Consider the following 27,430-nt stretch of genomic DNA (forward strand, 5'->3'; position numbering starts at 1 on the left):
CATCTTTACATCCTGTTGACCACTTGGACTGTTCATCCTAGTGATCTTCTGCTGTTCCAGATCCTGACTCTCGATCTTTTCAATAAACTGTGAAATCGTTAGCCCATCATAAACACCCGTATTCTTTAGAATCATCAAATACGTTCCCCACTCTTTCCGTGGTAACGCATCGGCTAGCTTGTCCACCCACTCTTCACGATCTTCTGTAATACTTAACATCGACATTGATTGCACTAGGTGGCAGTATCTCTCAATCAGCTTCTTTGTATCCTCTCCCGGTAGACTACTGAACAGATCAAACTCTTTCTTTAGCAGCGCCTTCTTGCATTTAATCATATTCTCGCTACCCTCAAACTTGACTTTAAGTGCATCCCAGATTGATTTTGCAGTTTTGTCATGCTGAAGCAATATGAAGATGTCTTCTTTTATAGCTTGCTGAAGCAGACTGATCATCATTTTTTCGGCTTTGTACATAACCCGTTCTTGATCTGTGAATTCTGATAACTCTTTGAGAACTTGCAATTCTGTTCGTGGCAACACATATTTCTTATGTATACATTCCCACGACCTAAGATGGTTTGCCTGAACCCAGTTCTCGAATCTATCTTTCCACCCGTAATATTCTTCGATACTCATCAATTTCGGGGGCTTTTGAGTGGTTCCCGTCTCATTTTCCAAACTCATGGCTTAAACAATAGCAGCTGGACCAGACGGAGTTGCAAACGCGGTATAGAAGTCGGTATCCATGATGACCTAGCACGTTTTTCAAAATTAGTGACTTATGAGCGAAATTAGATACTTGTGTACTAAGAGCGAAATCCCAGATAGTCTTTAAAAACGAAATCATATGTTCATATGGGCGAAATCTCTGGTTATGTGACACTGGAGTGAAATTAGATGGTAACAATAAGCGAAATCACTGATTGATGACTCCCAGGAGCGAAATTAGACTTGTCTTTGGAGCGAAATTAGGGTTTTGGACACCTTGGAGCGAAATCTGATGCACTCAGGAGCGAAATCTCTCAACTTTTGTGACACATGAGCGAAATCAGGATGTATTAAGAGCGAAATCAGAGAGTGTCCTCATGAGCGAAATCAACTCGGGGCCTAATTTTGTCCATTTTAGTCCGTATTTCAGTGTCAAACTTTCAGGGATTTGTCTATGTCCAATTATCTATAGTTTGTGAAATTTTGAGCGAATTTTGACCATTAAATCTCGATCTGATGAAGAAAGAAGGTGTAGAAGTAAGAAAACAAGACGAATTCCAGCTAATCTCTGCAGAACTCTTCCTCCTGAGCTCTGATACCACTTGTAGGATCGCGATCTGACCCGAATGAGTCGTTCAAAGGTGTTCTACTCTGTTTCAGGTGCGGAATAACAAGAAACAAAGCTAGAAACAGCTGATTCTTCACTTTAACTACTGATTGTATTGATTTGAATGCAAATACAAGTAGTCTTCACACCGGCAGCACTTCGGTATGGAAATCGTACAACTGTTATATGATTTCGCTCAAATGACCCTATATATATAGGACTGAGATTTCGCTCCAAGGGACATGACCATAAGAGCGAAACCCCAACATGTCCATATAAGCGAAATCCCTTTCTAAGACCCTATAAGCGAAATCAGCATCTAAGACACATACATTTTCCTATTTTCTCGTAAAACGCGCCCTAATCTATACAATGCAATCTAAGACTCGATCCAAGACGAAGTCGACAGATGTAGTGCACCAACAATACTTGAAGGTCATAAGAACTTCATGATGACATCACCCTAGAACACCTCAAATCCATTGATTTCACGGTTAAAAGTTGAGATTTAGAAGATAGAAAGGTGGAGGAGTGCGTGTAGAACAAAGAAGTACAAGATTTGAGTTGAAAACTTACAAGAATTGCGAGAAATCGAGAGATGAAGGGGGGGGAGTGGAGCGTCTGGTCGAACAGCAGCAGTCACATCAAGTGTTCTTGATGTGACTGAGGGGTATTTATAGGCAAAGAGGAGAAGGGAAGTGAAGTGGTGCTTTGGATCGGATGGCCGTCCGATCGGCTGGCTGTCCGATCGGCTGGCTGTCCGATCGGATGGCCATCCGATCGAATTGCCATTCGATTAGATGCCTTCGGCAAACTAAGTTTTGGCGTTCCGTTTCGATCGTTAAGTGTTGCGATAGTTTGGTTACACATTCTCATCCATATTTCATATATTTATTATAATTTGCTACGTTGGGTCGTATTTACATATCTATATTTCCAAGTTGCGATACATTAACTGAGTTTCATTTCAAGTATTCGATTTCCTTTCGACGCTTCACGGTCATCGAGGAGGGTAGAATTGGTCCTCTCTCAATGCCATCGTGAACGTTAGATGTATTTTAAGTAATGAGTTGCACCGCGACACATTATGGCTATCAAGGAGGGTAGAATTGGTCCTCACTTGACATCCTCGTGGTAGAATATGCGAAAATAATGCGATATAGCGATGTAACTGATGTGGGTACATTATGATCCGAATCTCTTGTGCTAGGCGTAACGAGTATATCGAGTAGTAACAACGCACAAAAGTGCGGGTTGTTATAGTCTCCCCTGCTTTAGGAAATTTTATCCCGAAATTAATCGACTAGTAGGTTTGCGAGAGTTGACGCGAACGAGAGTAGCGATTATAAGCGACGAGATAGCAAGCGATCGATAGAGAGTTACCATGCGAGAGCTTTTTGAAGAGATTTGCGGAGAGCTTTGCGGAGACCAGCGAGAGCAATAAATACTATTCGAACAAACAAAAGCGATAACACACACGAAAGCGATTCCAAAGCATTTTAAATTTATGAATAGTCGATTAATATTTGGAGAAACTTGTTTAAGAAAATCTTCTCATGGCGTGGCGTTAACTGTATCGATGTCCGCACTAGCGCTATGGGGAGGGTTTTGTTAGGTTACTAAAAGATTTTAGGTTTACCTATTTAAAAGAACTTGGTGGTCGAACTATTTTAAGAAGAACTCTCCTATGACGTGGGTTCGAGCTGAAACTCGATGTCGAACCATTGGGCATGGAGCTAAACTAATTCGATGTTACCTCCACATTGTAAGGAAATTTCACTTGTCCAATAGTTTTAATACAATTTTTATACAAAAAATCGGTTTTCTTTAACAGTACGGGAAAAATAATTAATATCGAGCCCCACTTGGCACTTTCCCATGAAAGTTCGTTAATATGATTAAAACACTTATATATAGGAAGTACCAGCGACGTATCCACCATGTTTTTCCCATATTACTTCTGTTTCGTGAGGCGGTGTCATGTGTGCCGATAGGACACAGACAAGATTTCGTTTCCCTCGGTCCAAGCGATAAGACGCTAGACCGAGTCGAAGATAGAAGCGAGTCGGATTGCGAAAAAAGCGTCGATAGCGTGTGCGAGTAGTTTGATGACACGAAACATTGATAGGGCGTGTTTTGGATAGGCGACGAACGATAAGCGATGGCGAATAGTGCGTTTTCGATTAGTTCCCACATGAAACCCAGATGGCATGTTTCCACGAGAGTTCGCTAATACGGAAAACACCACGTTTGTCCACATTAGTTTTGTCCCGTGAAGCGATGTCACATGTACTAATACCACACAGACTGCGATGACTCCCAAGCGATGAGCGATAAGCAATTTGACATATAACGAGCGTTAAGTGACGATTGATGCGTTGCGAGCGATGAAGATAGGCGCGAAATGCGTTAAAGTGAAAAGCGGCGAGTGATTAGCAATACACGTCTAGCGATCCATGATAAGCGATCCATATAATAAGCGATTTAGATTCACATAAAATCAATAACCAGTTGTAGAGATTGCGAGATACGCACAGGATGTGATTGCGATTTCGAGCCACATAATGAGCGATTTTGATTGCGAGATAGATTTCAGCAAAACTGCGTTTGAGTTGCGTTGTGGACTTACGACCAGTCTTGCATCGCTGCAATAGCCCTGCGGGGTAGACTTACCAAAGTCCATCGAAGAGGCGATTGCGTTGCGTTGGCAGACTTACGAAAGTCTCTCGCAGTGATGCGATTTAGTTTGTTACGCCTTGCGATTGAGTGTAGTGTGTCAAAAATAACTATAATAATATAATAGTTCTACGTTCCAACTCAACATGGCACTTTCTTCACAAAACTTTGGTTAGCATGGCGAAAACACCGTCATGTTTCAACCATACGCCTCTGTTCCGTGAAGAGGTGTCACACTTAGTCATACATGGTCAAGACGCTTATATATAGGAAGTACCAGTGGCGTATCCACCACGCTTAACCATGCCCTGAACGTTTAAGGCATCGTTGAAATTCACTACGATCTCCGTGCACTAACCAAGATAATCCCGTGTGCACCCGTGATTAGTTGATTCTTGCACGTATATCGTACCTTATCTCAAAAACGCAGAGTAGGGATAAAATGCATTATATAGTACATAGTGCTAGCATATAGATTGTGCGCGAGTGCGAAAGAGAGAATGAGAGAGGAATAGAATCCACAATGCGATGATAGATAAAATAGGTTCCATACATAAAAGAAATTGATGGCGATCAGTCGTATCATTACAACAACATTAGAACAAAATAACGTTACTGTGGGGGACTTCTGCGGTGACTGCGGTTGCTGCTGAAATTCCTCAAGGCTGCGGTCCCGTGTGACAGTGTTGCGTAAGATGACCGTACTAGTTGCAATTTGCGCAATAGCGACAGTTAGCTTCTGGCGGGTGATGATACGTACACTTGAGACACAGGGGATGGGGTCCATTGTAAGCATGTTTCAATTGAACTGGAGCTGCTCGGAGAGGTTCTGGTTGTGACAGCCCAGTTGTTGAAGAGTCTGAACTCATGGTCTTCCGTTTACGACTGGGCTGAGCTTCCTGCGATGATGCGGTGTCATCGACGGTTTCGTCTGATGATTCGCTGGGGACATTGTCGGAGGAATCTTCAGAAGGATCATCGGTAGATTCGTTGGAAGAATCGTCAGAAGAATTGATGATGATTTCTTGATGAGCTTGTTTAATAGGCTTCTTGGATAAGAATCCGTCCAAGACTCGTTTGTCATTAATTTCTGCGGCCAAATGGTAGGTTTCTTCGATGGTAGCAGGTCTTGCAGCTTCGACGAAATCACCCACACACTCAGGCAAGCCGTGAATGTACTTCGGGATGGCTTTTTCTGAAGTGTTGACTTGACTTGGGCAGATTATGCTAAGCTGTTTGAACCTTGCGGTGTAGCCAGCATTGTCACCTTCGGCTTGCTTGATTTTCCAAAATTCGTCTTCTAGCTTCTGGACTTCCTGAGGAGGGCGGTACTCTTCCTTCATGAGTTCCTTCAGCTCATCCCAGGAGAGGGCATAAGCTGCGGAGATCCCACGTTTGTTACGTTCGGTGGTCCACCATTCAAGTGCTCGCGATTGAAATACTCCTGTAGCGCAAGTAGTGCGGAAACTATTAGGACACCCACTTTGACGAAGGGTAACATCGATAAAATCGAACCACTGGAGTAGTTGAATCACACCTCTTTCACCTGTGAACTCCATCGGATCACAGGCTTTGAAGTGTTTGTAAAGAAAAGCAGGTTGCGACGTTTCCGTCTTAGGGTCTTCCGAGGCTCGAGAGTTGCTGAGAGAGTGCACTTGAGCGACAATTTGAGGAATGAGCTTGACCACTTCCTTGGTCACAAGCGAAGCGATCCTCTTATCAGCGCTTCGTTTGGCTCTTCTCCTAGACATTCGTCTCGAGGTAGAGTTATTGGAAGGCATCTAGACAGAGAGATATTTGGAGTGAGATTCGATCATCATAATGTTTTTCTTGAGTTTGCGATGCAATTAAGCGCGGTCACAACTTGTAACGTGCAATATAAATAGATTTCACATAGGAGACACGAGATTCCTAGGTTCTCACACAATGATTTGTTTGTATTTAGATATAGTGTCACACCCCGACCACGTAAAACAACAAAACGTGGCGGAAACGTCGGGGAGTGTTGTAACAGAATCATTGTTTTGACAACCATGGATTAAACAAATTTTGTTTTATTGAATTAAATGAGTTACAATGTCTTAACAATAAAGAAACATAACAAAAATTAACTAGTCTTGCGTCTTTTAATGTCACTAAGGCCTCGTTCAATCCTATGTGAGCATGCATCAATATCATCATCAAACTTCATCACCTATTGTACCTGAAACACATGTGAAAGTACGTCAGCATAAAAATGTCGGCGAGTACATAGGTTTTATGAAAAATAGGATTCATGACTTAGGTTTAAGAAAATGTTTAACAAAAACTTGTCATGAATCCAGTTTAAGTGTTTGCTTTTATAAGACGTTTGAAAATCCACGATAGATATGTATAGTTAAAAAGAATGATGTAAGTTTAACTGAATAACCAAGTAAAAAGGAGTTTGTATAAAACATACTGTTTTGTAAAACAATGTCTTATGAAAAATATGTTATTTGTGTAAAGATGTATAAGTCCAAATGAATGATTTAAATAACGCTACGCCATGTAATATAATACAAGCACTTATATATAGGAAGTACCAGCGGCGTATGCACCATGCTTGTATCACATTACACACGTCTCGTTACTCAAATCACTTACCCACGTGAACCACCAATTGTAAATTGCCCATGTCTAAACCGTTGTCAAATGTCAATCGAGTAATGTGTAAACAAAATGTCATGTATGGCAAGTGAAATATGTAATAACCAAACCATAGGTAAGAATGCATAAACAATGTACTAAGTATGCGACGGATGGTCATACATAGCATGATACCAAGTATAAGATGTCTTTGTAAAACGATGTACTAAATATGCACACAATGGGCATACATAGCATGTGATGTAAAATGTACTAAGTATGATGAACATACATAGCATGAAATGTTATGTAAAACGATGTACTAAGTATGCTAAGTAAACATACATAGCAAAAACACAATGAAATCATGTACTAATAGTGTACTAATGAACATAGCAAGTATATGATATAAAAGCATGAAATCATGAAAGTAACAAGTAGGCACATGTGTTTCACCCCAAAATGTTTGGAAAATAGTAAAAGAGGGGACTATGTACTCACTTGAGATTGCTTAGAAGCCCTAGGATAACCACCGAGCAATGCTAGAAGATCACGGAATCAAACGACACCTATATAGGTATCTATATTAATAAACGGACCTATCAGAGGGTCGGGTAGTACGAGGTTTCGTAAACCAAATAAGTATGGGAACTTATGTAATATGGTTTAACAAAGCCTACGTACTAAAACGAAACCTATCCTAAGTGCTTTTGACCCATTACGACCCGTTTAGGTAGCTTACGCCACTTTAACGCGTCGTTTGCGTAAAACGCGTTTGGAATGCCTAACTAGTCCTATGACAAGCAAGATATGCCTTAACATGTTTAATATTGTTGTTAAAGCAGTTTAGATGTCAAAAATTTCGTTACATAGACTTAAAATGAATTTATGCGTAAAAAGGGCATTTTGGTAATTTACCTAAGGCATATAAACTACCTATCATATAACTAACTAAACGTCGTGACCATAAGGTATAACTTCGGAAGGTTATTCCCTACATAACTATGGTCACCTAATGTGTTTGGTCGGATCCTAAAGATCGACCAATGGGTCGGGTTCGTAAGCATAAGCGATTGATTAGATCGCTTACCTTTACGACCCTAAACAAGCACAAATCTAAAAGCGACGAGCTAAACATGCTAGAACATGTTTAGTAAAGTTAGAAAACAGGTTTGGTATTAAAACAAACGGTTTTAATACCCTAGAGTAGTTTGGTTACAAAATACGCGAGAAAACGCATTTTGGCCGAAACTACGACTCGTCACTGAGCCTAGATAACGTGGTAATCAGTAGGTATAGTTACTAGGGACTAAAACCATCGTGATTACGCACATGTTATGAAGTTCAAACGAACTTCGCATTGACCATAAACTTTTTAATGGAGAAAGTCAAACGCAGTTTGACTTTAACGCTAAAACGAATGAAAAACGCGAAAGAATACTTACAGAAGGTCCCCGCAAGATTCAAACCCGATTCACTCTCAGGTAGGAAGCATATACTTCCACTTAGAGAGTGTAGAATCAGATTCAAATGTGAGGAAGAATGAAATGGGTGAGGGGTATTTATAGATTTCCTTGAACCGTTAAGATCGTTCGTCGAAAAACGTGATTTGATCTAGACCTTACATGTGGGCACATGGTTTTCAAAAACCATGGGAGCCCATAATGTGGACTATGTTCATTGAATACCATCCCATGGTTTTGCAAAACCATGGGTGAAAACCATTAATACTTCAAAATGGACTAGGTTCATTGAATCTGCCAGAAATTTCAAAAATGGTCCCTACACTTGTAAAACTTGATTTTTTTGGCACTTTTAAACCCCTTTAACCTCATTCCAAGGCTCTAAAATGATATTAAAGTATAGGGAACTTAAAATATGCTCAAAGACATCACGGATGTCGGTTCGTTTGGTCGTACGGTTGCGTTATTCGCTTAATTACGACAGGAGTTGTAACGAACGCAAAAACGATCCAAATTAAGCGACGAATGGAATTTATCATACCAACACTAAAATAAAATATTTTAACGCTTACATAAGTTTTTGGAAGTCCGGAAGTATTCAGAACGTAAAATATGCGCGAAAATGCAAACTTATGCACTTTTTGACGCTTTTAGTCCCTGAATGAGCATAAAGTTTATTTTTGCGCACCAAACACCTCAAAGCCTATTTCTAAGCTATGTAAAGAATATTTAGGGCATACTTAACTTATGATCAAGTTCTGGAAGGTCTGTTACAGTACAAATTGACATACTTTCGCAGTTTGTCGAATTTAGTCCCTGTAAACGAATAAACTTGATTTCGGCATACCAAACCATCCAAAACTTATTTCTAAGTTATGTAATGGTTATTTAAGGTATGTTAAGCCTATTTCACTGTTCCGGAGTGTTTGTTGCATTAAACTGGTTATATTTACGCATCAGATCGCGTATAACCTTCCAGAAAGCGATTTAAAGCCCGAAATCGAACAAGAATTGATATGTGCAAACGATACACATATTTACACAAAATCCCAAGTATGAAATACAATATTTCATTGGTTTGGTATTTGTTTGATGGTCGTGGTGACACAGGTGTCACAGTCTCCCCTACTTTAGGAAATTTCGTCACGAAATTTATTCGTAGGAGTCTGTCCGTGACTTTGTGTCAAATAACCATCAGAGATATGCAAGGGATAATCCTATCATTTCCTTAACGGACATTCTTCGGAAACGAAAATGAATGGACGGAGTCATTTTCAACAGATGCTTCCTCAGAAACAGAAATGAAAGGATAATCAAACGGATATTTATTTCCTTCAACGGATATCTTCAGAAACGAAAATGAACAAACGGAGTCATTTCCAACGGTTGCTTCTTCAGAAACGGAAATGAAGGATAATCAAACGGATATTCATTTCCTTCAACAGATATCTTCAGAAACGAAAATGAACAAATGGAGTCATTTCCAACGGTTGCTTCTTCAGAAACGGAAATGAAGGATAATCAAACGGATATTCATTTCCTTCAACGGATATTCTTCAGAAATGAAATGAACAAACGGAGTCATTTCCAACGGTTGCTTCTTCAGAAATGGAAATGAAGGATAATCAAACGGATATTCATTTCCATAAACGGATATTCTTTCAGAAGTGAAAAATGAATAGCTAGTTCATTTTTCTTCAACGGGTGCTTCATCAGAATTGGAAATGAACAGGGTTCACTCTAGACTCATGGCAAAACTCGCTGTGGTTTCTGTGCACTAAATTCCATAATTATGTACGCGTCCATAATTACGTAATTCCTTGCACAGTCCGCACAGTACATATCATAATGTGTAGGGGAAGAAAATCAAACCTGTAATGAGTGTGGCTAGACTACCATAGGGTCCTTTTTAATTAGATCGACAAATGATCACTTTAATTTGACCACCAAGGAGTCTTTTCAGCTATATCATTACATGATATTCCTAACCAGATTTTTGGATCAATCTGTTTAACTAGACCACTCAGGGGGTCTAATTATGGAATAGTACTGTATAATCCATGGGTCTTAACTATTACGTAGAAGCCCATTAAGGATTTAAGGTAGTACCTTTTGATATCCTACTATGAATCCCTTATACGAAGATATGGAAGATTCTACGAGGATTTGGATAACAAAAATTGGATCACAAAAGCATCAAAAGTAACACATAAGCACATAATCACATAGTTGTTTAGTTTGACTTTTAATTTGTTATCTTTGGACGCGGATACTTAAAGCACACCAGGAATCCAATCCGTGGATTTCATTTGGCACTTTAATCACTTTCAAGAATCTATCTATAAAGATAGAATGATCTACCAAAGATTCGATTTCGTTTTCAAGAAAACGCAATAGATCATAAAATGGAAGGATTTTGGGGGTAGTCTGTTTTTCAAGGAATACGGCTCCTTGATTGTCGGTATTGAAGGGGATACATTGTTTATACATGCCATCACATTTGCACATTGCAAAGTAAAATAAAAAGATTTATTTATAAACAATGATAACAACTGTTTCATAGATCTTTGACAACAAAAGAAGATAATGCATAAAGCTTGAGTATTTCTAAATAGTGTTGTCTTCCAATCGGTTAGATGCTCATCTTTGCGCTGGATTCGCATTAGCAAGCTTTGGGCAATTTCTTCGGAAATGACCCATCTCGCCACAATTGTAGCAAGAACCTGGTGGAAAACGACCTTGAGCAGGATTGTTGCCAGCTTGATTTGGTGCACCTGCAGGTGGGCAAACCCTTGCTGTATGGCCTATGAGTCCACAGACTTGGCATGTGCGGCACTTCACACCAGCATGATGATGTAGGCTACATTGGTTGCACAAGGGTGCAGTTCCATTGTAGGGCTTCCTAGCAGGGGGTTGAGCTGGTTGGTTGAGGACGGTTTGATCATTGTGAGTAACCATGGCGAAGTTCTGAGAAGCCTTTCGCTTCCTTGTCTTCTTAGGGGATCCAGTCTGTTCATCCATGGTCTTTGATTCCTCGATTGGTTTCGATTCCTCGACCGGTTTCTTGTCACCCTTTCGGAAAAGCTTACGTTTCTTGATCTGAGATTCAGTCAAAGTTGCAGATAGCTCAATGGCCTGCCTAACCGTAGTGGGGTTACTACCAGTAACAATGTCCTGAACTGAGTCAGGGAGGCCATCAATGTATTTCTCAATCGCCTTATCCAAAGGCGTAACCATGGAAGGACACAACAGGCTCAGCTCCTCATATCGATCAGTGTAGGCTCGATGTTCACCACTGTCTTGCTTAAGATCATCGAATTCCCTTTCTAAGGCCCTGATCTCGTGACGAGGACAGAATTCCTTCATCATCAGAGCTCGAAGCTCTTCCTATGTTTGAGCTAGTGCCACATCGGCACCCCTATCTGTCATTACACCATTCCACCATGTCAAAGCCCGCTTTTCGAAGACACTAGATGCGAAATCTACCTTTCGCTCGTTTGGGCATTGAACATGTCTGAAGGTGCTCTCTAGACTCTCGAACCATTGCAGAAGTGCAGTCGCTCCTTGAGACCCAGAAAACTTTGATGGCTTAGCTGATTTGAACGTCTTGAAGTTGCAAGGGGCATTATTGTTGTTGAGAGCTTGATTGCATTGAGCAACGATGTTCGGGATTGCAGCAGTCATTTGCTGCGTAATGATAGCTGCCAGTTCTTCATTAGGTATCTGATTGTCGCGTCGTGGAGGCATTCTAAAAGGGAAACAAGAGAGAGAAACAAGTGAAGTGGCATTGGGTAAGAATAGGATGTTACAAATTCCGACCAAAAACATGGGTGGTGATCATTTGTTTGAACCACGAAGCAAACAAATGACACACAAAGGCTGAATCAAAGTAAATAGGTCCTCATGATGTATCGCGAAGACATGCTCGCCTATAAGTGGACACTCACCCCAAGAGTTCCCAGGTAAGAGTGACTGGTCCGATACTGCGGATTTGTACGAACACTCTAGCCTTAGACAGAAAACTCAGGGTACAGGCACCCACTCTTCCAGTTTGCACGTGTTCACATTATTTAGACCCAACTTTGACGAGATTTCGAAAACTCAAAAGGCACTAAGCCAAATATGAGTCAAACTGGAAGGGTTCAAAACCTTATAACAAAGGGCTCAAAGCCTAGTAATCAATCATCCTAGAACAGATGATTAGTTTTCAAGGCAGATTTAAATTTATGTTCTCGTTGTGGTTGTCACTTAAGGATAAGTGACGGTATTGTTTTATGACTAAACGCAAGTAAACTCACGTTAGGGTCCTAGGAAGGTTATAGACTAGGTCAAAGCATTACTAATAACCTAATTCCCTATAACCATTGGCTCTGATACCAACTTTTCTGTCACACCCCGACCACGTAAAACAACAAAACGTGGCGGAAACGTCGGGGAGTGTTGTAACAGAATCATTGTTTCACAACCATGGATTAAACAAATTTCGTTTTATTGAATTAAATGAGTTACAATGTCTTAACAATACAGAAACATAACAAAAATTAACTAGTCTTGCGTCTTTTAATGTCACTAAGGCCTCGTCCAATCCTATGTGAGCATGCATCAATATCATCATCAAACTTCATCACCTATTGTACCTGAAACACATGTGAAAGTACGTCAGCATAAAAATGCCGGCGAGTACATAGGTTTTATGAAAAATAGGATTCATGACTTAGGTTTAAGAAAATGTTTAACAAAAACTTGTCATGAATCCAGTTTAAGTGTTTGCTTTTATAAGACGTTTGAAAATCGACGATAGATATGTATAGTTAAAAAGAATGATGTAAGGTTAACTGAATAACCAAGTAAAAAGGAGTTTGTATAAAACAGACTGTTTTGTAAAACAATGTCTTGTGAAAAATATGTTATTTGTGTAAAGATGTATAAGTCCAAATGAATGATTTAAATAACGCTACGCCATGTAATATAATACAAGCACTTATATATAGGAAGTACCAGCGGCGTATCCACCATGCTTGTATCACATTACACACGTCTTGTTACTCAAATCAAGTAACTTACCCACGTAAACCACCAATTGTAAATTGCCCGTGTCTAAACCGTTATCAAATGTCAATCGAGTAATGTGTAAACAAAATATCATGTATGGCAAGTGAAATATGTAATAACCAAACCATAGGTAAGAATGCACAAACAATGTACTAAGTATGCGACGGATGGTCATACATAGCATGATACCAAGTATAAGATGTCTTTGTAAAACGATGTACTAAATATGCACACAATGGGCATACATAGCATGTGATGTAAAATGTACTAAGTATGATGAACATACATAGCATGAAATGTTATGTAAAACGATGTACTAAGTATGCTAAGTAAACATACATAGCAAAAACACAATGAAATCATGTCCTAATAGTGTACTAATGAACATAGCAAGTATATGATATAAAAGCATGAAATCATGAAAGTAACAAGTAGGCACATGTGTTTCACCCCAAAATGTTTGGAAAACAGTAAAAGAGGGGACTATGTACTCACTTGAGATTGCTTAGAAGTCCTAGGATAACCACCAAGCAATGCTAGAAGATCACGGAATCACACGGCACCTATATAGGTATCTATATTAATACACGGACCTACCGGAGGGTCGGGTAGTACGAGGTTTCGTAAACCAAATAAGTATGGGAACTTATGTAATATGGTTTAACAAAGCCTACGTACTAAAACGAAACCTATCCTAAGTGCTTTTGACCCATTACGACCCGTTTAGGTAGCTTACGCCACTTTAACGCGTCGTTTGCGTAAAACGCGTTTGGAATGCCTAACTAGTCCTATGACAAGCAAGGTATGCCTTAACATGTTTAATATTGTTGTTAAACCAGTTTAGATGTCAAAAATTTCGTTACATAGACTTAAAATGAATTTATGCGTAAAAAGGGCATTTTGGTAATTTACCTAAGGCATATAAACTACCTATCATATAACTAACTAAACGTCGTGACCATAAGGTATAACCTCGGAAGGTTATTCACTATACAACTATGGTCACCTAATGTGTTTGGTCGGATCCTAAAGATCGACCAATGGGTCGGGTTCGTAAGCATAAGCGATTGATTAGATCGCTTACCTTTACGACCCTAAACAAGCACAAATCTAAAAGCGACGAGCTAAACATGCTAGAACATGTTTAGTAAAGTTAGAAAACAGGTTTGGTATTAAAAAAAACGGTTTTAATACCCTAGAGTAGTTTGGTTACAAAATACGCGATAAAACGCATTTTGGCCGAAACTACGACTCGTCAGATAACGTGGTAATCAGTAGGTATAGTTACTAGGGACTATAACCATCGTGATTACGCTCACGTTATGAAGTTCAAACGAACTTCGCATTGACCATAAACTGGTTAATGCATAAAGTCAAACGCAGTTTGAATTTAACGCTAAAACGAATGAAAAACGCGAAAGAATACTTACAGAAGGTCCCCGCAAGATTCGAACCCGATTCACTCTCAGGTAGGAAGCATATACTTCCACTTAGAGAGTATAGAATCAGATTCAAATGTGAGGAAGAATGAAATGGGTGAGGGGTATTTATAGATTTCCTTGAACCGTTAAGATCGTTCGTCGAAAAACGTGATTTGATCTAGACCTTACATGTGGGCACATGGTTTTCAAAAACCATGGGTGCCCCTAATGTGGACTACGTTCATTGAATACCATCCCATGGTTTTGCAAAACCATGGGTGAAAACCGTTAACACTTCAAAATGGACTAGTTTCATTGAATCTGCCAGAAATTTCAAAAATGGTCCCTACATTGTAAAACTTGATTTTTTTGGCACTTTTAAACCCCTTTAACCTCATTTCAAGGCTCTAAAATGATATTAAAGTATAGGGAACTTAAAATATGCTCAAAGACATCACGGATGTCGGTTCGTTTGGTCGTACGGTTGCGTTATTCGCTTAATTACGACGAGAGTTGTAACGAACGCAAAAACGATCCAAATTAAGCGACGAATGGAATTTATCATACCAACACTAAAATAAAATATTTTAATGCTTACATAAGTTTTTGGAAGTCCGGAAGTATTCAGAACGTAAAATATGCGCGAAAATGCAAACTTATGCACTTTTTGACGCTTTTAGTCCCTGAATGAGCATAAAGTTTATTTTTGTGCACCAAACACCTCAAAGCCTATTTCTAAGCTATGTAAAGAATATTTAGGGCATACTTAACTTATGATCAAGTTCCGGAAGGTCTGTTACAGTACAAATTGACATACTTTCGCAGTTTGTCGAATTTAGTCCCTGTAAGCGAATAAACTTGATATCGGCATACCAAACCATCAAAAACTTATTTCTAAGTTATGTAATGGTTATTTAAGGTATGTTAAGCCTATTTCACTGTTCCGGAGTGTTTGTTGCATTAAACTGGTTATATTTACGCATCGGATCGCGTATAACCTTCTAGAAAGCGATTTAAAGCCCGAAATCGAACAAGAATTGATATGTGCAAACGATACACATATTTACACAAAATCCCAAGTATGAAATACAATATTTCATTGGTTTGGTTTTTGTTTGATGGTCATGGTGACACAGGTGTCACAATAGTTGTAGTTTACACTTACCCACATACATATTGGTGTAAATTACGCGAGGACGCGATGGGAGGGAGAGAGGGAGAGCGTAAGTGAGTAATTAGACATTAGTTTTGTTGCAAACATTCGGTTTTCGGTTTAGATTGCGATGGTTGTGCGAGTTGTGCATTTTGTAAAACAGAGAGCGAAAATTTGATAAATCATAAAATGAACACATAAAGCGTGCGTAGTTTGTCAAAGCATAACACCGGCGAGTCGTGGGCTTAGTAAAGTAATCGGAGTGCCTTGGGTGTTTAGGCGTTGACTACCAAAGTTAACCCAACTATACCCAACAAGTTCGTGTACGCGCGTTGACCTAGAAGAGTTATGCTTCCACTGGGATGCAACTCATGGCATTCGTCTTCCTAGTCATCGCGTGGCCCGAGTCATTGTTATGGTCGAGTCCTTGGTGAGAGCTTTTCGAAAACCATTTTAGAGAGTGGAACGGCTTATTAAGGTACGGGTTTCACCCCTGTCTTAACAGCTTCATTCCTAATTGTGGTTGTGTTCATCGAATAAATCCGAGAGTTCCACTAAAATTTCGAAATGGAGGTCTTTGTTGAGATATGGATGTCACCCCTAACTTAACGAAAGGTCCTCGTGCTAGAGAAATGCGCTGAGTAAGAAATCCTATCGAGAGTTATTGGTTCTCACACCTGGTCTCGACTGGATTTCTCGGTTGTGATATGCGAGTATTTTCGAAATCATGTGTATTGTGTCAGCCTTAGGAAAGGCTAAGTAGTATTCCAGCCTTAAGAAAGGCTTCTTCGTGTGAAGCTGTAGTACGCGGTGTTCAGACAAAGTTGTAGTTTTTAGTAATTCTGATCGAGAGTATCACGTAGGCCCAATACAAACCCTACTGTGTTCATACGAGTCGACCTGTTGGTACTAGACTATAGACTAGGTCATTTCTAAGACATCGACCCAGACTAGGTCGAGTCTTGCCTAATTCCCTATAGTTATGGCTCTGATACCAATCTGTCACACCCCAACCGATGGTGGAATCATCGGGGCGTGGCACTATGCGAATCAGATTGTTCAAGAGAATCCATAACAACTATATTGCGATAGTATTTAATGTGTTCATTATCCCATACTAATAAACCATACAATCACATAAGGTATCATAGATTTCTTGTCCTCTTGAACAATACAATCCGACAACATAGACTTTTAAGTGAGTTTCTAGACTCCCTAGCTTGATTTGATGTAGACTGCAACTAAACCTGCAACATACGTTAAAATAATGTCAATACTAAAGTATTGGCGAGTATACAGGTTTGATATGTAGTAGCGTAAATAGGTTAAAAGATGCTGCGAATTTCCACATGCATAAACGTAATACACGACATATATACTCACAAAACTGATACTTCCAGCTAAGCCCTCGATGCTCGATTCTTCGATGGCATAACTAGACCCCGTCGGGTGCAATAGTACTATAATAGTCGTGGTGGGACGTCACGAGTATAAGTCCTAGCACATATGCAACTAGTATCACATATATCTATGCATAACAGTTATTCGCAAGTGATAAATTGATTGATTGAATAATTCGTTTGATAAGTTCGATTTATTAGGAACGTATGTTACACCCAAAAAGCGATAAAAAGGGGTTCAAGTATACTCACAGTGCATATTCGGCAAGCTAACACGGCTTGGTTGGATTTGGCGGAAAAATGTTTGAGAATACCCTGATTACAGACTGATTGCATGAGCGTTTGGCAGCGCGTTAAATGATAGCGAGATAAACAAGGAACGAATGATAATCCGATCGAATGCCGGCCCTTTCGGATGGGCTGCTACCCGATCGGATGGGCTGCCCGATCGGCTAGCCTGTCCGATCGGCTGGCCTGTCCGATCAGCTGGGCTGTCGATCAGCTGGGCTGTCTGATCGGCTGCCTGTCCGATCGGCTGGCCCGTCCAGCTGTATTCGACAAAGTTTGAAGATTTTTCGGTGGTTTTGGTCGAGACGTTGATGTGACGTGCTAAACAACTGAAATTCCATCAAATCCGACTTGTTCTAATGGCCGGGATCCACCCCGTTCCATCAGATCTGGCCGTTCTTGACGGGTTTTCCATGCTTAACCCAAAATTGGTCGTCTCTTCGTTAGAAATCAGATCTTGGACCAACACGACACTAGAAATGAGTAGAAGGTCGGTATAAGCTCCGATTCTACTGGTGTTGAGTGCTTTGAGTGTAAAAGAGTTGAAAGAAAGTTGGAAAAACCATCTTTCAATCCTTTTATTCATGATTATGTGTAGATGTTTTGTGAAAATGTTGTGTATTCTTGTGGAAATCTTTCGAATCTGAGTTGTTTTTGGTGGAATGAGGCCAACACTTGAAGGTTATAAGAACTTCATGATGACATCACCCTAGAACACCTCAAATCCGTTGATTTCACGGTTAAAAGTTGAGATTTAGAAGATAGAAAGGTGGAGGAGTGCGTGTAGAACAAAGAAGTACAAGATTTGAGTTGAAAACTTACAAGAATCGCAAGATATCGAGAGATGAAGGGGGGGGGGGGTGGAGCATCTGGTCGAACAGCAGCAGTCACATCAAGTGTTCTTGATGTGACTGAGGGGTATTTATAGGCAACGAGGAGAAGGGAGGTGAAGTGGTGCTTTGGATCGGATGGCCGTCCGATCGGATGGCTGTCCGATCGGCTGGCTATCCGATCGGCTGGCTGTCCGATCGGATGGCCACCCGATCGAACTGCCATTCGATCAGATGCCTTCGGGAATCTAAGTTTTGGTGTTCCGTTTTGATCGTTAAGCGTTGCGATAGTTTGGTTACACATTCTCATCCATATTTCATATATTTATTATAATTTGTTACGTTGGGTCGTATTTACATATCTATATTTCCAAGTTGCGATACATTAACTGAGTTTCGTTTCGAGTATTCGATTTCCTTTCGACGCTTCACGGTCATCGAGGAGGGTAGAATAAGTCCTCTCTCAATGCCATCGTGAACGTTAGATGTATTTTAAGTAATGAGTTGCACTGCGACACATCATGGCTATCAAGGAGGGTAGAATTGGTCCTCACTTGACATCCTTGTGGTTGTCAGCAAGTGTAACGTGATGTGATAGTGATAGAATATGCGAAAATATTGCGATATAGCGATGTAACTGATGTGGGTACATTATGATCTGAATCTCTGGTGCTAGGCGTAATGAGTATATCGAGTAGTAACAACGCACGAAAGTGCGGGTTGTTACAACTTCGGGATATTCCCTTATTGCAGGGGTATCTTCGAGTTTTGGTCTTTCGACTCCCTTGTCCACGACATGAGTCAAGAAAACAACACATCCTATTCGCAACAACTTTCGTGTCTTCAAGCAGTTAGTAATTTGTAAAGGCGTACCCTGCTCCATGAGTCAAGATCGTTCCTTCGTTCGCCATCGGGACGCGGATATCAATTTCCGCTTGATCACTTGACAACCAATCCATCCAATTACCTTGTCGAAGCTTCCCAATTCAACTGGTAGTAGGTCAAGCATAAACTCACGCTCTCCGGGTTCTATCTTGTCGTTTTCAATTACTTCGTTGGCCTCCACTAGCTTCCCATTAGCTAGTTCTTTCGAGTGCGGATTATCTAACTTACTTGCTACTAAACCAAGTATACTCTTAAACTTTAGAGATGCGTAGCTAATATTTGCAACAGTATCTAGCAGCACAGATGCATAACGTTGAGTAATTTGGGACGTACCGATACCCACGCTTGGATTCCTGGTGTGCTCCCCTAGCTCTGCTACTGAGCTTTTATCCTTGTGCCTGATTATTCTTAGGGCAGTATTTTCTGAAATGCTTATTGCTCCCACAGTTAAGACAACCTTGAGCACGTTTCTGTTTGTCACTCGTCCTGCCTTTGTCGTTGTCGTTGTTTTCTACATGATTCTTGTTGCTGTTAGTGCATTATGTCTGTCGACTACGTCTTTGTTCAAGTCTTGCATTGTTCAGGGCACGAAGTTCAGGAAAAAGGTCAAGATAGCTAATTCCGCTTGAAAGGTGCATGTGTAATTCCGCACGGAATCAACATGTAATTCCGTTTGAATTAACTAATTCCGTTTATAGCTCATTCCGTGTGAATCCTAATTCCGCATGAAGTAATTTCGTGTGAACTTTGGAGCGGAATTAGATGCCTATAATGTCACACCCTCGCTTTTGCGGAAGCGTGGGTTTATTTGGTGTGACTTCTTAATACCATAGCATAATCACAACAATGCTATATGAAAATAAAACCATGATGTTCATCCATTCATCAAGTTTTTAAAAGTAAAACACAACAACATTATTTTTAAAAGTCGACACAACAACCAAATACAACCAAGACATAAATTAAAAGATGTTCATACGACATGACAAAAGACATGAAATAAAAACACCGTTTAAGAATTGAGACCCGTCCAGGCAAAGGTCACACTTCCTAAACTCGGATGACATCATTATTCCTACGCAGCTTGACGTGATTGCATACCTTGCCAGATCCACTAATTTCCTGAAATACATGTAGTTTGAAAAATCAACAAAAAGTTGAGCGAGTTCATGTAAAAGTGAGTATGTATAGACCTTTAAAGTATGTATAAAAGTCATTGGTATGTAGCAATAAGGAAAAAGAGATCACCAATGGGTTGCAAAGCCACTGGTATGTGTGAGAAGTGCAGGGAAACTCAAACCTAGCAAATTTGTTACCGGGCTTCGGCTGGAAGACACAGTCACCTCTATGGGCCGCCCCGGCCTCACGGTGTAGGCTCGCTACACCCAAATAGATCTATCACTCTTGTGTCCCTCGGTCCTAACAAAGAGGATTAATGGCCTCAAGTGTTATTGCCCACCCCTCACATGATCTAGTAGTATAACCCTCCCTACGCTAACCATACCATGTAATAAAAGTTTGTAATAATTGTCGCATGTATTTCACCCCCGAAGTATAAAAACTGAAAATAGTAAAGGGAAAAGGGGGACATGAACTCACAGTAGTGCGTATCCAGAAACGTCAATCTCCAACTCTTACTGCTGCGTGACGACCTACACGTACTAATGCCTATTAGACGGATGGCCGTGCCTTGGCTTAGGGTTTAACGTTTTTGGTGAAATAGTTAGACAACTATTTCGTATTCACACTTCGTATTCATTTTATAAGTATATTCCTTCCCAAGGATGGGGGTAATAATACATGTATACTTGTAATTCCGAAAATATATTTTTAAGTCTCACTTGAAAAGTATATTTTAAATCATTTGTCTAAAATGTTTTTAATTTCCAAAATATATATATTTTTCCCAAAAATATTATATTTTACCTTATACATTTTCCAAAATAATACTTTATCAAAATATACGTATAAGAGTATTTTTCAGAAATACTACATAAGTTACGTTTTAAAGTGCGCGTTGTGACAATACTTGTGTAATTTAAATATTTATTTTGTGAGAGCGTTGGTATTATTTTGGAGTGGAAATTTCATGATATTTTCAAGTTATATTGTTTTTACCCAAAATATAATATATCTATAGCACAAAATAAACAAGCAATCACACAAGCGTTTTATTATAAAATATATATTCTAAATATATATTTATCAAATTTTATTTACGAAAATCAACCTCCGGCACTTGGTATTTTTGTAATAAAATTCATGGCGAAGTTTATTTTGAAAACCAAGTTAAAAATATATTTGTAAAAGCTTGTTAGAAAAATATTTGTAAGTGTTATATTTCTAGAAAAATTTCGCCAGAGTTTCCTTTGTAAATGGAGGTGTGCATGCTTACTAGCATATCATTTTCTTTTGTAAAAATCATTCAAACAATTTACCAACCAACAATATACAATCTTTATTCACTAATCTTGACAAAAATAAGCCTAAATCATGAACTCATGAACTTGAAAGTTTGTGAAAATATGTAGTAAATTACTAACATACTTAGTAGTTCTTGTTATCTTTAAAAATATGATTAGTTTCTTACAAACTTTATTTTTAAAGAATATGTATTTTCACAACTTCTAGTCATGATTTTCAAAAATATTTCTTTGTGGAATTTTCTTGTTACACAAGTGTTCATACACTTGTTTACTTACTAAAAATGATTTTAGTTCATACAAGATCCGGGTTTTAACAAAACTAGTATTTTTCACTTGGTTCTTCCGAAAAACCACTTGTAGATCTTTAGATCTACAAGCTTACATCTTTGTTTTTCAAGAAAAATTATATTTATTCAAGTTCAAGGTTCATGGGTGGATGGTTTCATCATCCTTCATAACTCTATCATTTACATCTTGCTAGTTCATGCTCTTAAACATGATCTAGCAAGTCTTGATGATGATCCATCTTACTTCTACTAACAAACAACATCCAATAATCATAACAACACAAGATCTACATGATTTAACCATATATCTTCTCTTTATCCACTCTTTACCCCTTTATGTTTCAAGTATTGGATTATGTTCATTAGTGTTCTTAACATTTAATCATTCTATCATCTATTAACCACTAAAAATAAGAACAAGATGAAGTTTTAGAGCACTTACTACTAGCATAAGGCTAGGGAAGAAACAAGGCGTAAAAGTGGTGGATAAAAGAAAACTAGGGTGGTCCTTGAGTTTCCAAGTGCACCAAGCTTGTTTGTATGACCTCTTGCACCTTTGGATGTATGGAAAATGCTTGAACAAGACTTGATGGTGGTGGTAGTGTGGTGTGGTGGTGGTGGCCGTGAATGGTGGAGAGGGGAAGAGAGAAAGTTTGATGTTGTGATGGTTGGAAGTGAGAGAAGGGTTAACTACTATACTTATTTATAAACCAAGTCTTATGTTTGTCCAACATATAATGTGTTCCTAAATATCCAACATAAACAATTTAATAATCAAAAGAAAATAAGAGTGGGTCACCCCTTGGTGACCGTCGAGTATGGGGGGGGGGGGTAGGGGGTTGGGTTGTAATGATCTAGCTACAAGACTTGGTTAAGATCCAATGATATGATTAGTGTATTATTATGTGTTATATATTATAAGGTGTGTTAGGGTGTTCGGGGACCCTAACTAGCTCAGAAAAGTAAAAACAATGTGTTTGGCAATATTTTTATGTTCCGGGTAAAGTCCGGTTGTTTGGTTGGATATTGATCCGTTAAAGTGCTAAATAAAGCTTTAAAGTGTCTTTTATATTGTTTTTAATGACACATTAAATTCCCAACACTTTGGAAAGTGTGTAGGACTATTTTGCCAAGTTTTTGCACTTTACTAGCATTGTTAAATGCTAAATTTTGGTATTTAGTGCAGAATTCTGCACTTTAAGTATGTTTTAGGCACTTCCGGGCACTATAACTATCACCTAGTGACGCAGTTTTATGGTCCTCACCTCCCTACACTCCCTACTAGTGTAGTATTCCATTCCTGGCTCATTCTGGCCTCAAAAAAAAATGTCTGTCTAGGTGCTGGCATTGTCAGCATGTTTCTGGGTTATCCGCTCACTGTGCTAACTGTGCTTTGTGCATCAAGTTTGTGACTATTGTTTGTGTGTAATAAATGGAGTGACAGTAATAAATGTGATGCATGAGTATGTATGTATCAGAAAACAGAAAGCAATTCAATCTTAATTGTAATCAAGCACAGTAATTAAGCACTAATTAAATATTAATTAATTTGTACGGATACCTGGATTTGTGAGGGTCGTCACATTCTCCCCCCGTTAAGAAAATTTCGTCCCGAAATTTTAAGCTCTGCTTCTAGTTGCAGGGGTCTTAGGAAATAAATGGGGGTACTTCTCTTTCATACAATCCTCACGATCCCATGTGTATTCTGGACCATGTCTAGCATTCCATCGAACTTTGACGAGCTTGACACTACTCCTGCGTGTTTTGTTTATCTTCCAATCGGTAACCTCAATGGGTTCTTCAACAAAGTGGACTGTGTCGTCAATATGAATCTCGTCTGCAGGAATGACTACTGTCTCCTGAGTTGGACTCTTTTTCAGATTTGATACATGGAATGTATCATGAACACCATTGAGTTCCGCAGGTAAGTCCAACTTATATGCTACCAAACCAATCCTCTCCAGAACCTTGAATGGACCAATGTAGCGCGGATTCAACTTCCCACGCTTTCCAAAGCGTGCCACACCCTTCCAGGGTGAAACCTTCAGCAAAACCATGTCTCCCACCTCGAATTCCAGAGGTTTCCTTATTCGGTACGCATAACATTTTTGACGATCGCGAGCTGCCTTGATGCGTTCTCGGATCAGTGCAATCTTGTCTGTGGTTTCCCGGACCACTTCCGGACCAACCAATTGTCTATCACCTGCATCAGCCCAACAAATCGGTGATCGACATTTGCGTCCATAAAGAGATTCGAACGGTGCTGCTTGAATACTTGCGTGATAACTGTTATTGTATGAAAATTCGACCAATGGTAGGTGAGTGTCCCAACTTCCACCTAAATCAATTACGCAAGCTCGCAGCATATCTTCTAAAGTCTGAATCGTTCGTTCACTCTGTCCATTAGTTTGCGGGTGAAAGGCTGTACTCAGGTTCAACTGAGATCCGAATGCTTCTTGGAAGGATTTCCAAATCCTTGACACAAACCTTCTGTCTCTATCAGAGATGATTGAGAGAGGCACTCCATGACGTGGAACGATCTCTCTCATGTATATCTCAGCTAATTTGCTCGTGTTGTCTTTCTCTCTGATTGGCAAGAAATGCGCAGATTTCGTTACACGGTCCACTATTACCCAAATAGTGTCGTGACCTTTGGGCGTTCTTGGAAACTTTGTTATGAAATCCATTGAAATATGTTCCCATTTCCATTTGGGTATTCCAGGTAGCTGCAGTAGACCTGAAGGCTTCTGGTATTCGGCTTTTACCTTGGCGCACGGTAAACACTTGCTAACATAAACTGCAACATCGCCTTTCATCCTTGGCCACCAGTAGAAATCCTTAAGATCTTGGTACATCTTATCCACTCCTGGATGAATAGAGTACCGTGACTTGTGAGCTTCATCGAAAATAACCTTTCTCAAACCACCAAACAGAGGAACCCAAATTCGTTTCATGAAACATAAAGTCCCTTCCTCATTTGGTACCAACTGCTACTCCATCCCACGGAGATATTTGTCCTCAATTTTCCTTTCTTTAAGAGCTTCTTTCTGCGCGGCACGAATGCACAGTGAGAGATCTGTCTGGACAATCATCTCTAGAGCCCTAACCCTTATGAGCTTGATTCTTTCCTTTCGACTTAGGGCATCGACGACCACATTCTCCTTCCCTGGATGATACTTGATCTCACAGTCGTAGTCATTCAACAGCTCTACCCAGCGTCTTTGTCTCATGTTAAGCTCCTATTGGTCGAATATGATGATCAGTGAAGATTGTACATCGCGTACCAGACAAATAATGTCGCCAAATCTTCAACGCAAATACCACTGCGCCTAACTCCAAGTCGTGCGTGGTATAATTCTTCTCATGAACCTTCAGTTGGCGTGACGCGTACGCTATAACTATCTATCGCTGCATCAGCACACATCCCAAACCTTGACGCGAGGCGTCGCAATATACCACGAAATCATCCGTTCCTTCGGGTAGCGATAAGATCGGGGCATTACAAAGCTTGTCCTTCAACAACTGAAACACTTCTTCTTGTTTGATTCCCCAATCAAACTTCTTATCTTTCTGCGTGAGGGAAGTCAAAGGTTGAGCGATTTTTGAGAAATCCTCAATGAATCTTCGATAATAACCAGCCAAACCTAAGAATTGTCGAATCTCGGTTGGCGTCTTTGGAGTCTCCCAATTCTTGATCGCTTCGATCTTTGTTGGATCCACGTGGATTCCATCTCCGTTAACCACATGTCCAAGAAATTGGACTTCACGTAACCAGAACTCGCACTTTGAGAACTTGGCATACAACTTTTCCTTTTTAAGTAGCTCCAAGATAGCTCTTAAGTGCTGTTCGTGCTCGTCCTTCATCTTTGAATAGATCAAGATATCGTCGATGAACACAATCACAAACTTATCGAGGTACGGCTTGCAAACTCTGTTCATCAAATCCATAAAAATAGCTGGCGCGTTTGTCAACCCAAACGGCATCACCAGAAACTCGTAATGTCCATATCGAGTTCTAAAAGCAGTCTTGGGAATACTTTCCTCTTGAATTCTCAGCTGATAATAACCTGATCTTAAATCGATCTTCGAGTAGAAACTTGAGCCTTGCAGCTGATCGAATAGATCATCAATCCTCAGCAGGGGGTATCTATTCTTGATTGTCAACTTGTTCAGTTCTCGGTAGTCGATACATATACGAAAACTACCATCCTTCTTCTTAACAAACAAAACTGGAGCTCCCCAAGGTGAGAAGCTTGGTCTGATGAATCCCTTGTCCAACAGCTCCTTGAGTTGCGTTGATAACTCCTGCATCTCCGAAGGCACAAGTTGGTTAGGTGCCTTAGCCACAGGCGCGGCGCCTGGAACCAAGTCTATGTGGAACTCAACTTGCCTTTGAGGTGGCAATCCTGGCAAGTCTTCTGGAAAGACTTTAGGATATTCTTTTACCACTGGGATGTCTTCAATCTTCGGCTCAGCAGCTTCTTTATCCACGATGTGTGCCTAGAAGGCAACACATCCCTTTTGTAAACACTTTCGAGCTTTCAGGCAGCTGATGATTCTCAGAGGCGTATCACGCTTCTCTCCGTGAACCACGATCATTTCTCCGTCTTCTATCGGGATGCGAATGGTCTTTTCGTGACAAACAATCTCGGCTTTGTTGCTTGACAACCAATCCATCCCTACTACCACGTCGAAGCTTCCCAACTCGACTGGTAGTAGATCCAAAGTGAACGCACGTTCTCCTAGCTCAATTACGCAACCTCGGACAACTTCATTTGCTTCAACTAGCTTTCCATTAGCCAGTTCAATTGAGTACGGAACATCTAACTTACTAGCAGCTAACCCAAGCATACTCTTAAATTCTAACGATACAAAGCTATAGTGAGCACCAGTATCAAACATAACAGATTGCAAAGCGTTGATTTATAGGGAACGTACCAGTGATAATGTTTGGATCCTGGCGCGCTTCCCTGGCGCCTATGTTGAACACTCTTCCACGGGTTTGATTCAGCTTTGGGCATTCCCTCTTGAAGTGCCCAACTTCTCCATAATTAAAACAGCCCGGTCTTCGACCATTACCACCTCCGTTTCCAGCTTGAGTGTTGTTTTGGTTGCGATTTCCATTCCCAGCTTGCTGGCAGATTCCATTACCATTCCCGTCGTTTCCGCGGTTTCCATTTCTGCCATTTCCTCCTTGCTGGCGGTTTCCATTACCATTCCCATGACCTCTATTACCACCACGCCCAGCACCAGTTCCGACCCAACACGTATCCTTCGTGTGGCCGTTCCTTCCACATGATTCACACTTCCTTAATCGATACCGACCAGAATGATGGCGCTGGTACGTGTCACACTTGGGCAGAGTACCCACATAACCCTTTCCTTTATTCTCAACACCGGTTGCAGCTCTTGCCGGTGTGCTCGATTCACCCTTCTTGTTCACATTGCTTGTACCCTGCTTGAAGTTCGAAAATTTCCTTTTATTTTCACCAGACATGCGTCTCTTTCTTCTTCGGTTAAGAATTCGAGAACTTGTTCAATCGAATGGCTTCCTCAGTAAGAGCCACACTGAGATCAATGGCTTCTGTGATTATCGCAGGCTTGGATGTTGTAACCATACTCATGAT

The 27,430-nt window shown here is 40.1% G+C and overlaps 1 protein-coding gene across 1 annotated transcript; it reads right to left on the bottom strand.

Moving 5' to 3' along the window:
- Positions 1-687: 687 nt before the first annotated feature.
- Positions 688-27,300, bottom strand: LOC118485099 (N66 matrix protein-like). Its single transcript, XM_035981344.1, has 3 exons — positions 26,862-27,300; positions 19,173-19,381; positions 688-753 (listed from the first exon to the last, which is right to left on the bottom strand). Exons 1-3 carry the CDS (start codon positions 27,298-27,300, stop codon positions 688-690), a joined length of 714 nt encoding a protein of 237 aa, XP_035837237.1.
- Positions 27,301-27,430: the final 130 nt, after the last annotated feature.

The sequence above is a fragment of the Helianthus annuus genome, chromosome 12 (genome assembly GCF_002127325.2).
Source record: "Helianthus annuus cultivar XRQ/B chromosome 12, HanXRQr2.0-SUNRISE, whole genome shotgun sequence".
Taxonomy (NCBI): domain Eukaryota; kingdom Viridiplantae; phylum Streptophyta; class Magnoliopsida; order Asterales; family Asteraceae; genus Helianthus; species Helianthus annuus.